This window comes from Hakea prostrata, chromosome 9, assembly GCF_041222555.1.
Source record: "Hakea prostrata isolate BN-2017 chromosome 9, UWA_Hpros_2, whole genome shotgun sequence".
NCBI classification, from domain to species: domain Eukaryota; kingdom Viridiplantae; phylum Streptophyta; class Magnoliopsida; order Proteales; family Proteaceae; genus Hakea; species Hakea prostrata.
In genome coordinates this window covers 15852005-15865596 of record NC_142608.1, presented here as the reverse complement: position 1 = coordinate 15865596, position 13592 = coordinate 15852005, and the positions used below count along the sequence as shown (strand labels likewise).

Sequence of the window (13592 nt, the reverse complement as noted above, 5' to 3'; positions counted from 1 at the left end):
CAAATCCCTGAATTTTCTTTATTTTTAATTTTTTGGTTACCAATTACGGTTTTCAAATTCGATTACCAGTCCTTATTTAGAGGGGGAAATTTTTTTAATGCTTTATTTTAACTGGATATCTTCATAAGCAAATATTCGAATTCGAATCTAGTTGGTTATCGGACAAATACAAATATTTTCCAGTAACTTTTTTTTTTCATATTTGGACATAATTAAACAAATACAAATGCGAATTCAATGGTTGCTGATACTTCAAATTATGTTGTGGATATAAAGAAGAGTTTGCCTTTCTTCATTCTATTCAAATGATGGATAGAGAAAGCTCTGCCCAAAGGTGCCTACTGGGCCATTCACCGATAGCCTAAGAACTTTTCTTATTTATGAAGAAACTTTTCAATAGTTCGCTCTTTTTTTCGGGTGTGAAGCAGTATCAACCCAAAATACCCAATAAACATTAGCTGTCCTTGAAAAGGAGGTTATCCAACTGCACCTTCCATTACAGTTGACTATCTTGTTATAACTTCACTCCAGCCACTAGCCTTGTCTTCAAATGAGCAAAGGAAGGAATGTTGCAATAACCCAATCAATGGGTTTAGGCTGACAATTATGAAGACAGGTGAGGTCAAAGTCTCAAATTTCCATTGAATAGGGTTTTATGGTTGGTTCGTAAACCCTGGGTGCAGGGTTCTATGGTCAATTCATAAACCCTAATGCTGAAGGCATCATTGGGGTGATCTCGTAGTTCTTAGGGGGTGGGGACAATAGAGTCAGTGCAACCCAAACTGCCAACGAAGGATAAACACTCAGTGAGAAAGGACAAAGGATAATGGAGGCCAATCATTAGTCCTACACTAGTTTTTAAATAATGTGCCCAAAGAGACCAACATATTTTGTTACATTCTTTATTTATGGGGATTAAAAACTTAAAATTACCAAAGGGAAAAGGGTTGTACAAGGCGTGTAACAACCACTGACAAAGTTGTTCCATGGCCGTTTATGTTTCTTGTCTCATTATCTATTAATTATAATGACTTGCGAAACCCAACCAGAAGGGGTAGGAGCCCATAGAAAAAGTATAAGAACAAAACCATGAAGGTTATTTATTATTATTTTTTTGGGGTAATGTTAAGACTTCTAAAATGCTAACATAGATATGATATTTTATTGTGTTTAACAAAAGATAAACAACTCGCCGTCTTTTTCAAGCCAAATGGATAAGTGACATTGAAAATTTATCTGCTGCTCAGATAACACTTCTTTTTTTAATAAGATAAGGCCGCTGTTGAGTCTTGACATTGTTTTGCTAATAAAACAAACGTCCGACTTTTTTCAATCCAAAATTCCATACAGTGGATGAGGATGAGTTTTGACATCAACGTCTGCTGATTACTGAACAACTACATTGAGTTCACCTGCTTTACGATGGAGTGGCATGGTATCTGTTGTAAGAATATTTTGTGTGACTTGAATTAATGTACCCCATTTTGAAGATGAACTACACATGAGTAACTTGTTTTGTGAGATTCATGGTGATGAGTCCAAAATCTGCTTAGCCCTTGGATCTCCACGTAGTGTCCTGCAAAACAAAAGCGTCAGATGTGGCCCGACCGCTGGGGTCGGGAGTCCACCTCCGAAGGCTAAGTCAGTTGATGAACTTAATCACAAACGGCTCTGCTAGAAGCACAGAGCTAATGAATGAAGAAACGGGAAAGGTGATCTAGATAACAGGACGCTGATAGTTGAGGTCTATCAGTATGTATCTGAACCTGAGTCTCAGATAGTATTCTCCTTGATCGATTGATCCGTCCCTCACCTTGTATGGTAGTGAGGTTTATATAGAGTGTACCTTCGAATCTCCTTCGTTGGATGCACTCGAGCCTTCTTCGGGTAGTCGTTGGATCTTATCAATAAGATCCGTTGAGCGATAGACTTCTACTAGTTTGGGCTAGTAGAGGACTCCTGAGATAACCGTTAGGTTATGCGATAGTTATCCCTTTGATGATGATTATCCGCAGCCGTCAGTTTGAGTCTGCTGTCATCAGGGTGATTACCCTAATCCATAAGTAAGATTAGGGCACGCTTGCAGCAGAATAATCTTTCTTCTTCAGCAAGCCGTCTTCTGGATCCGGTTCGCTCGGGAGTGATTCGGTTTTCTCCTTCTCGACTGGGGTCGAGGGTCGGACCAGGTATGAACCCGGTTTGATCATAAACTCTCCATATCACATGGTAGGTTTGATTGGCCAAGTCATAGTTTTGTTGGAGAGAAATTAACTGGTGTCAAATTTTCAGTTTGTTAGATTTATTCATATTCCGGTCAAGTAACTATCATGTAGATATCTTGGCCAAAGGTCCTAAAAAGTTTGGTTTCTAGAATTTGGTGGCAGGCTCCACCATTAGATGTTCTTTTGACAACGGAAAGAAAAGAGAGAGAACTGGTGGAAGCATAAAGTCCCAAGCCTAGAGTCTATCATTGATCTTGCTTTTTATGGGGGTGTGGGGATGTGACCCTTATGGTATGGTACCACCTGATCCAACGGATCAACTATTTACTGGATTGAAACTCTATATCTATGGAATTGAATTTTGTTAATTTGTAAGCCTCTTTGAAGCAACATAATTTTCCTCCTCGGTGAGTGTTCTCCTCCTCTTTGGTGAGTGGTTATTCTCCTCCGTTGTGAGTGTAGTTAGAAGTTCGGTGAACATAAATTTTACATCTGATTTTCTACTTACCTAAGCATAAGGAGTAAACTGGTAAAGGAAGAACCAGAATGGACCATCCAAGAGCAGCTAAGGGAAGAGGAAGAGGAAGAGGAAGGCCTAAACATGCAAGGTATTGAGAAGAGAGGTCCTATGCATCCACTGAGTTTACCCTCTATGATGAGGAGGGACTAGAGATTGATGAAGAAAGGGAACATAGAGCAGTGGCAAAAAAGGAGAATACCTTGGTGGGGCTTATCATCTCAAGGAAGAACCATCCAAGAAAATCGAGGTACGAGGCGCTGCCGATGGCGTGGAACACGGTGAGATCAATCACCATTATTCAGTTAGACACAAACTTATTTTCTTTTCAATTCAAGCACACCTAGGACATGTTGAACGTCATTGAAGAATCACCATGGTCAGTTGCTGGAAACCCTCTGATTTTGGAACTCTGGAAAAAAAAGATAAGAATTGGACATTTATGTTGAATCCACCAGGATGTATATATTGTTCCTATAATAATTAAAGCATAGTTATGAATATTATCACGAAAGCGTACCTCTAGTGTTTTTGTTGTAGATCCGCCTTCTTTAATCCCTTGAATATTCCGAAGCCTTTCACTATTTGGAATCCTTGGTTTGAGAGTTTGTGGAAACAATCTCAAACCCAAATATTGCACGTGACGGCTACGGGGGGACCCAATAAGCTATTTATAATATAAAACCCTAACCTTTAACCACTCCCACAATAGTAAAGGTCAGTAATACCCCTAAATGAATATGGGCTCACATAAAGGACCAGTGTTTGTTAAGCCCACAAACCCAACAATCTCCCACTTGGGCTACACTAACACGAGTACCTTTACTTAAGTACTTGGCCATAACTCCCATAATCCTTCATCACTCAAAAGACCTAATTCAACCAACAAATAATTAATGTGAACGACAGCAGAAGATGCTCCTCAACATATGGAACACAACTATTTGTCATTACAATCATTAACAACTTGTTGATATGAATCATTGGGGGTGTGTACAAGAGGTAAATAATGCAAAACCTTATGTGATCACAAAAGCATTCCCTCTTGTGGGTCTTTTTCTGATCAATGATCAGCCTACCTTGAATTACCTCATAGGTAGAATACTAGATATTATAATTTGGCAAACCGTCATTGATCAATCTAACATAATATCTGATTTTAGCAAAACCGTCCATTGGCATAACCGCCTGTGACAAAACCGCCTATTTTAGCAAAACCGCCCATTGGCAAAATTGCTAACCAGGATTTAGGCTGAATACCGCCATAAATCAGAACATTGGCTAAATACCACATAAATCAAAATTTTACCAGAATTTAGGCTAAATACCGCCATAAATTTGAACCTTGGCTAAATACCGCCATAAATAAAAACTTTGGCTAAATAACGCCATTGTCATTAAAACCTTGGCTAAATACCGTCATTGTCATTAGAACATCAAATGTAGCAAATATAAATCTACATTATTTACCTTAATCATTAGCATAAAATGAAAACAAATGAACCATTTTATTAATGAATAAATTACTTAATAAAGTCAAAAAAATTTGAATAAAAACAACCAATAACTCCCACTAAATGAAAGTATAAAAAGATTCTAAGACATCCATACTTGAAACATGATTCTTATAGACTCCCACTGAAAGTGCCTTAGGGCCTGTTTGGTTACATAAGTCTAGAGATTTCAAGTATCTAGAAATTTCAAATCTATAGATTTCAAATTTATAGAGTCCTGATTATAAAATTAACTGTTTGGTTGTGGAATAAAATTTGTGGATTCATCCTAAAAAAATATTTGGTCGCGTGATTTTTGTGAATGCACAAATTTGTAGTATTTTTATAGTGGAAATAAAATCTTTGGATTTCACCCCATACCCATAAATCTACAGATTCACGTTTTTAGTGTAAAAAGATGAATCTCTAGATTTCATGAATCCAGAGATTTTCACAACCAAACGGGTATAAATCTCGATTCATGTAACCAAACAAGACCCTTAGAAAATGGAAGATATATTAATGGTATTGTTAATGACATATATAAATTATTAAAACATCAATCTTAGGCATGCATTTAATAATGGTGACAAAAAATATAGATTGCCAAAAAAGAAAAATTATCATCATGCTAGTAAGAGTTGCTACATTTACTACATTTCAACATTTGAGTTGAGAATGCACTAGTCCCCTTACAATTTGTAATTACCGCGGGATATGATTTTGAAAGTGGTAACATCTTTGGGTTAATAATACTTCAAAGTCATCATATTCCTTTAAAAACATGTGCATAATCATACTTTGATAAAGACACCTTTGGGTGAACACCATCAATCTACTGCAAATAATTATACATTAGATCACATAATATCATGATAAAAATTATATTTTACCACTTTGGTGGGTTTCATATAATTCTACTTTTGTGGGTTTCATATAATTCTATCATAACATTGTGTAATCCTATTTGCAGTAATTTATAATGAAATTATTTCAATGAAAAAACAACTATGCACATCCAATGTAAACAATATACATAAGTACGATTGTTATTGAGTTCAAGCTTTCAACCCAAGATTCAAAGTTGTTAAATAAAATAACATCTTTTGTTGCCAAGTTTTAAAGTTTAGTCTTCTAAAATATTCAAGTTTCTCATGGTGATTCATAGGAATTGAAACCACTAATGATTGAGTTGAGGCCGTAAGAGTCTTCATCACATTCATGTCATCTCCCATATTTCAACCTGACAAAATCTAAAATGCGAATATGTTTTATGATTGTTGGCCAGATTGATAGTAAATCAGGAGAAACTAGAGATTACCAGGAGAAATCAAATGATAACAATCAAAAGAATATATCAAAGCTATTTAACATGGAAAATGAAATACACCTAAATGGAACCTAAATCGGAAGCAATAGAATAAAGAGGAAAAATCGTCGAGGCATGTCAAACGTTTTCCTTAAAACCGATTCATCCCCTCCAATGTGTGCTTGAGGATCTAATGGACGTCTGTCTTCTAGGATACAACAATGAACAATGGTATACTTAGCACAAAGTAGACTGCTACGGCTTGATATGTGCCTTCCTTCTATCACTGTAAAATCTAAATCGACAAGATTCTCAAACCATTAATAAGATTCATAAAATATTAAGAAGACTCTCAAAGCAAACTTAGTAAAATTCTTAAATTAGAAGAGAGAAAACCCAAAAGGACTTGTCTTCATCAAGGGGGGAGGATCCCAATTTATAATTGAAGTCTTTGGTTGATACAATGAACATACCATATTATCATCAATGTCTCATTAACAAGCTTGGGAAGACAAAAAATCCTTGTCACTTACAACCAACTTGGAAACGAAAAGTTTTGGTTCTTAATGAATCAAGTTTGGGAAACGAAGAGCTTGGGTTATTTATAACCAAGCTAGGGAAATGAGAAGTTCATTGGGAAATAAAAATCCCATAAACTCATGAATAATACTTGGGAAATCAAAAGCCTAAATGTTCATTAACAATTTATGTATAAACTATCTTTGGATTTGAAACACCCAATTGTCCATAATTATTTCATGCACTTATTTCCACAAAATCTCCTTAATGAATAATTTTCATTCACTCATGCTGAAGAAGCCATATTCCAACATTTGTACCATAAAAAATTAAAAAAAAAGAAAAAAAAAAAAAAAAAAAGAAAAAAAGAGAAAAGGAGATACATGATCAAAGGAAAGATAAATAAAACAAAAAGGGTTTTCTCTAGAGGTAATCTGGATCCTTGAATATCAGGGACGGAAGGGAGGTCAAAGTTAAGAAAACGGGGGCCATATTAGAAAATGGAAGTGGGACTTATGGAAGGGTTAAGTATGGAATGGTGAATGTAATTATCAACCCTTTCTTTTGAATCATTTGGCAGCAGGACCAAAATGGCCCTTTCCCTTTTCATGTACTTACTATTCACTACTCAGCCCTCTCGTTCTTTATCTTTCTCTAGAGGTAATATGGATTTAAGGGTGTTAAAACCTAACTTAAATCGTTAAAACCGGACCGAATTAGCCCGTTATAGCCCTAACTGGCCCGAATTGAAGCTTAATGGGCTGTGTTTGGGCTGAACAACCTTAGCCTGCACTGGTTCGAGCTGGGCCGGGCTAGCCAGTGTGTGGCTCGCTAATCCGAACCGTTTGGCCCGAAACCAGCCCGAACCTGAACCAACTCGTTAAACCTATTATAAATAAATAAAATAAATTGAATTTAAAGGTAAAAGACATGAAAACCCTAAAGTATCCATTTGTTTTCCTTAATTGTTTTGCTTTAAAATATGCAAACAACAAGTCTATCAAAGCCTTCGCCATTTGGAAGATGGGCGTAGTAAATATTTAGCAAGTGTATTATCATTTGAAAATCTTTTAATGCTTTATTTTGATCCATTTTTACAAGTGTCAAGAAGGAGGAGGGGAGAATAAGCAGAGACAACCAATTAAAATTTATTAAGATGTCAACTTTCTTTTGTATATTAGTTCTATAATTTTTACTTCATTGTAGATTTTTTTTTGTTTTGAACACCCAACACAAGAGACTTGGGGAGAACTTAATGCTTATATGCGTTCAAGCTCTTGATAAATTCCACACATCAACAAGATATTCCAAACATATCGCTAGTAAATCCGAACCCAAATCGTTAGTAAACCTAATTTTAAACCGTTAGTCCAACCCATTACTTAGCCCTAACCCAAACCGCACCGGCCCGAAACCGTTATTTTCTTAATGAGCCATGTTTGGGCTGATTGTTTTTCAACCCGAAACTATTAGGCTCAGCCTGAAACCGGTCCAACCCGAACCGTTGACACCCCTATATGGATCTTTGAATATCATGAAAGGAAGGGAGGTAAAAGTTAAGAAAACCGGGGGCATATTAGAAAATGAAAGAGGGACTTACAGAAAATAGATTAAGTATGGGATGGTGATTGTATTATTGACCCCTTCTTCTGAATCTATAGGCAGCAGGACCAAAACGGACCTTCCCCTCAGCCCTCTCGCTCTCTTTCTCTTCCGCGTACATCTTCCTTTTTCTTCTGGTACCTAATCACTCTGTTCATTATGCTACTCTTAATATTTGAAATTGCAGAAAACAAAGTTCATGATTTTAATGGCTGAAAGCCAATGCCTGAAGTTGCCTTCAATCAGTATTTACTCTTAAGCATTCGGTAACAGGGGTGTTTCTGTTGGTTCTCAGGTGGTTCATATCATAGTCACAGTTCAATTTTTCCTAATAAGCTGTACAGGGTTTCTTCTAGATTTCTAACTAGTACCACCAAAAGAGAAACCTTAAATTCAGAATCCTTCTTTTGTTGGACACTGCCGGGACTCTTGAAGCGTCAAGTTTTGTTGTGATTATGGAAAATCGGAAGAAAGGAACAGTGACGCCACTGTCGTCCTTATATCCCGCAGAAGAAGCCCAAAAAGCTGCGAAGCATGTGCAAGAAACCATTGCAGACCGGCAAAAGGAGCTTGAGTTTGTTAATAACTTCGTTGTCGACAACAACAACCTCGTCAATCTTGTGCAAAAGCTCCCTGATGAACTATCACATGACATCATGGCAAGACTGCCAACTGCATGACCTCCTCATCCTTCTTCATCCCCTTCCCCTAATGTCTTGTGTTTGATGTATTGTTTCTTCGGTTGCTTTGGCAGGTCCCATTTGGCAAGGCTGCGTTCCTCCCTGGTCGTTTGATCCATACGAATGAGTTCCTGGTAATTCGGTCTTCATTATTGTCTTCTATTACATTCCATTTGCTCTACAAGAGTCTTTACTATTTTGTATTGAAGTCCTGGGTTATTGATATTGATCTGTTAGGAGCTGCGGAAACTGAAGAGTTGGCTCTCTCTGAATTCATTTGCAATACTTAATGCGCTTGCTTTGTCTAAACAATACGTCAATGCTTTTTGGGCGTCCTTCTTGGTGTGTTCTTTTGTTGTCTGACTGTTTAGTAAATCATGATGCTTTTCAATCTCCTATTCAAAAAAATAACTCTAGGCCACTGGGGTAGAATAAATTATGACTACAGTTCATGCTGGGATTTCAATTTTCCCAGTGAATAGGTTCTTGATATTCAATTGTATGTTAGTATATTGGAATTGCAAAAGTTATCTATTTGCTTGCATTTGTGGGCTAGAATTAAGGTAAGGTGCATAGTATCTTGGATATTGCAAGGGTAGAGTGGTAGACTACCGTGATGTTATTAGGATACTTTCAAAGGTCAACTGGCTGTGAGTTTGTTCACTCATTTTTTTTGCTTTGGTAATTTGTATATCATGTGCTTTTATAAGCTTAAGTCAAAAAAGGATTGTGTAACCCCAAAGCTGAGATTGTATACCAACACAATTTGATTTTTGCTTTAAAGGCAATGAAGTCTCAAGTTTCAACTAGACTGATTTTATTTATTTTTTAATAAAATAATTATGATGTTCTATCTTCATTTGAACCAAGTAATCCGGCTTCCTCTTTCTGGATTTGATTGTTGTCTTCTGATCGTGTCGCTAACCAATAAAAAATAAAATCCTATACTAATCTAGGTAGCAAAAAGTATGGGGTTGAACTTCGGGGAACTAAAATGCTTAGTTACTAAGATTGAATTCTACAAAACCTAACTTAAAGTAAATCTGAATTGTTTTTTATTCTACTTTAATAAACACAAAGAAAGTAAACTATTAATTAATGCAAAAACTTTAAGTATAAATAAGTGAGGATCATTGGGATTTTGAATCACCAATGCTTTTCACTGACTGTTATAACTCTACGCTTCAAAATAAAATATGGTCTTTCCTAGATATGCCCTATCTTTGCAAGACTATTATCCTTTGCCGAAGCTTGGCACACTTAATTTGCTTAGCTATAGAGCATCTTTAGCTAAACTCAAACACAATTAAAAGCTTCAAACTAGAAGGCATAGAACTATTAAATTAATGAAATAAGCAATGGTTCATCTACATCCCAAAGAAAAAGGAACTAGCTACTCATTTTAACAAAGCTCGTAAAACAAATAATAATGGAATTTAGACAGAGGGTTGTGGTCTTCTTCTTGCAGAGAGAGAGTTTTTCGTTATCTCCTCTAGTGGCTGGCTTCTCCTTCTTATATATACCCATTAATTCGACCTTTTTTTCGTTATCTCCTCTAGTGGCTGGCTTCTCCTTCTTATATATCCCGCACACAATGAATTCGTCGTCTATACCCATTAATTCGACCTTTTTTTGTTTGGATTATAGGAAAAATCGAAACTAGAAGTTGTAGATATTTTCGTCATCTTTCCATAGCATCTTGAATCACCTCAATCCGAGTTCAAACAAGAGAGATATGCCCAAAATACTCAAGGTGGGTCTGTTTGTATGATTTTCAGATCTTATTACTAATTTTGTTCCTTGGACCTATTTCCAATTTGGCTAAGATTCATGCTCTCCTTGCATTAATTAAGTTGGATCTCAGCATTCATGATTTCTTGGGTAGCAAGATTGAATCCCATGATTAAAATCCACCAATATCTAATATATTTGTCAACTTTGCTCCATATTATCTATAATAACCAAAATCACATTATTTCTGAGAAGACACAAAAATACTTAATTAGCTCTCTTTTAATTAATTAAATATGAGAAATTAAATCAAATAAATAATGATAAATGCATGCTTATCATCTTCTAACATATATCTTGTTATAGGTTCTATTGGGGGAAGCGTACTATGTCGAAAGAACCTCCAAACAAACTACTGAGATTCTACAGAGAAGAGGAAAAGTTCTGCAGGAACAGGTTGATTCTTTGAAGGCTATGATTGAGGACCTTAAACTTGAAGCTTCATTTTTTAACAATACAGCTGTTGAAGCTGCTGTAAGTCTCTCAAAAATTTTCCCTTTGACTTTTTTCCAGGTCCCCTTCTGTCAATATACTAGGGAGTAGGCCATGCATTGTACTGCTAGTGCTTTTTTTGCAGTTGTTTACGCATTATAGTTTTCACTGAGTCTAGGTGATATTAGGCGTTGGAGAAGGGGGAAAAAACATGATGCCACCAACAAAGGCATGATTATGATACCTAGGCAACCAAGTCTGCCTTCTAGAGAGGGCAACTGAATGCCTAGGTGATACCTTGACAATTCATGTTGTTTCCTCTTAGTAATCTCTTTTTCGACATTAAGGATTTTATTTATGACTTGAAGCCCTATAGCAAGTTGAGATAGGGAGATAAGCCTTGCCCACATGACATGGCACAATATGGGTGTCATTTATTTCATATACATTAGCAATAACACGGTTGGAATTGTGAAGTATTCATGGCCTTATTTTATGTACTTGACTATTACTTCAACATTTGGTTGGAGCTCTGAAGGATTGGTTGACATTCTCTATGCTTAACCACTGAACCATTTGTTGAATGCTTATAGGGAGATATCAATCATCTACTTCCTTACTTGGCTAGTTCGAATCTGTGTATGTACGTCACTCTTGTTTGAAACTAAAATATTACAATCAGAATGTCAGAGACATCCCTTCTTTAAGAAAGATGAGAAATTGCTAAAACTTATCTCATGCTGGGCACTTATGATGCAAATGTATCCTTAACACCTAAATTAGGACTTAGAGAGGTAGGTTCTGCAAAGGTATACCCAATTACAATAGGACAGATATACAAGTTAATAGTTGATGTAATTAAGAAACGAAGTTGGTCAATTGAATTGCAATTATATTTGGATAATCAAAGCATGAGTTAAACTAAGAAACCTAGGAGAAATTAAAAATAGCTTAAGTAGATGAAAATAAGTGAATATTGATAAATTAAATGTAACTGATCTGTTGGGCTTGAAGCAAAGAAAAAGGGGAGGAAGGTGGAGCAATCAAGCACCTGGAAACTGAATTCTGATGATCTGACGTCTAAAAAATAGTTTCTGAAGTTCAATTGTTTAATCTCAAGCAATTCTGATAGTAGTTTCACAATTATGGATAGAATAAGAAATCAAAAAATTGCCTGTATCAAGGTTTCTGTTAACTACTTGAAAGGATGAGAAACTGAACTGATTAATAAAGGAATGATGGACTTAATAACAGGAAAAGCAATCAAAGGGAATGATGCAGAAATCTTCCTGCTGCAACCATGAAATCCGTCCAAACACATAAAGAATCCACTCAACTCAAACTACGTGATCCAACAGCTGCAATCTGCAGAAAGAAATCTGAAAATTTAGTTGCATAAATCACAAGGGACACTAGCTCAACTAGGACTTCGAAGTTTAAACCAATTATTTTGACAGCTTTGAAATCTGAACTGAAACTCCTAGATGCTCTTGGACTACTGCTAAGATTCCAATTCAAAAATAAGAAATAATATGAATTGGGACTCTCAAACTTACACTTAGAATACTATAGAGTAGGACTTGCAGGGTGGATCTCCAAATGGAATCAATAGATAGATCTGAAGGGAAGAATAACAAATTGATTATTGATCGTACGCTGTATATCTGAATTGAACAAAAAGCATGAATTGAAAGTTGATGAATTTTAGAAAATGAAATAGGCTGATTTGTGCTGATTTAGGAGAAATTGTAAGAGTTCAGAATTAGACTTTGCTAGTGTTTATTTCCAGTCCCATGCCTGAATAAATTAGGAGGGCTGGCTTCTTACGGCAGTTGGCACCAGAAAAAACCCTACCTAAATCCTTTGACATGGACTCTACTACCTTATTTCATAATAATGCTAGGGAGTTCCCAGACAGAATAAAAAATGTACTATACTATGATCCAACTATCCAAGTGTACTGAAAAGTGATCAAAGGTTAGCCAAAACATCCCCTCCAACTGATGTGTCGTGTCTGCACTCAGATTTGGTGACAAGTAGGCAAGGGTTCTTGCACTGTGGATGACTACAGGTGAACAAGCTAGCCCAAAAGCTAGAATTAGATTAGCATCATGGAGTATTGGGTGTGTAATAGCCTAACAGGTAAGAGTCTAGAATCTTACAGGTGTTACGAGGAGAAGGATTTATCTAGTCTAACATACTTTTCATTTATCAAAATTTCCATTTTACAGGAAGGTCTTGTTGAAATAAGAGAGGATATTGAAGAGAGTAGTCCTCCAGAAGAGGTGGCCAGCAAAACAGGTAGCTGCTTTTGAAAATTTCTAGCATCTCTGCGTTAGCATTTTATTTAACCACTGGATACAGTTGCTTGAATCTTGCATCATGCTGCTTTTCTTTTTCTTTTTATTTCTTAACCTGTGGGCTTCCTGGAATTGGTCCTATTCATGTTTACTTGCTATTTATTGTGAGCTATAAGGATTGGGCTTTTCTTTGTTCTCTGTTGTTGAATTTTAACAGTTTACTCTCTTAATCGGACACATAAGGTGTCTTTTTCACTGTTTTAAGTGTGGTCTCAGTGCAGTTAGAGGTTTGGTCTTTTCTGTTAAAAGTATAAGTGCTGCATTTGTTGTTGAAGTATGCGGTATTAATCCCTATGAAAAGCTCTACATGTTAAGCAATACCGGTATGAGGATTTTTAGTGTAATTCTGGAACAGATAAGTATTTAAAAGTCAACCCATATGGTAGATTGCCGTCAACTTTTCTTTTGAAAATTGGGTGTATATAGTGGTTAAGAATCACTTGGAATAATCAGTCTAGCTTCAAAAAGTTCAATAGCCAAAGACTCAAGAAAATGAATTTGAACCACAGATTGGCATCAGATTTGAAGTTCAATCGAAGATAATGAATCATCACCCCCTAAAATTTCATTTGGATTGCTGCTTGGATCATTTTTCACTAGCATTTCGTTAGTTAGCAGTTGGATTGTCTTTCGGGTCTTTTGGACACCATAGTCCATTCCCGCTGAA

The 13592-nt window shown here is 36.2% G+C and overlaps 1 protein-coding gene across 2 annotated transcripts in view; it reads left to right on the top strand.

Moving 5' to 3' along the window:
- Positions 1 to 7720: 7720 nt before the first annotated feature.
- Positions 7721 to 13592, top strand: part of LOC149004833 (Prefoldin chaperone subunit family protein) — a 28557-nt gene continuing 22685 nt past the window's right edge. Inside the window, exons 1-5 of one of the 2 annotated variants that reach the window (XM_089169326.1) lie at positions 7721 to 7799; positions 7958 to 8321; positions 8417 to 8476; positions 10440 to 10607; positions 12797 to 12866. In XM_089169326.1, coding sequence (XP_089025452.1) covers positions 8118 to 8321; positions 8417 to 8476; positions 10440 to 10607; positions 12797 to 12866 — 502 coding nt within the window. In that variant the 5' untranslated portion in view covers positions 7721 to 7799; positions 7958 to 8117. Of the gene's footprint in view, positions 8322 to 8416; positions 8477 to 10439; positions 10608 to 12796; positions 12867 to 13592 lie in introns of both variants that reach the window. The other variant, XM_089169327.1, reaches the window with a different exon arrangement.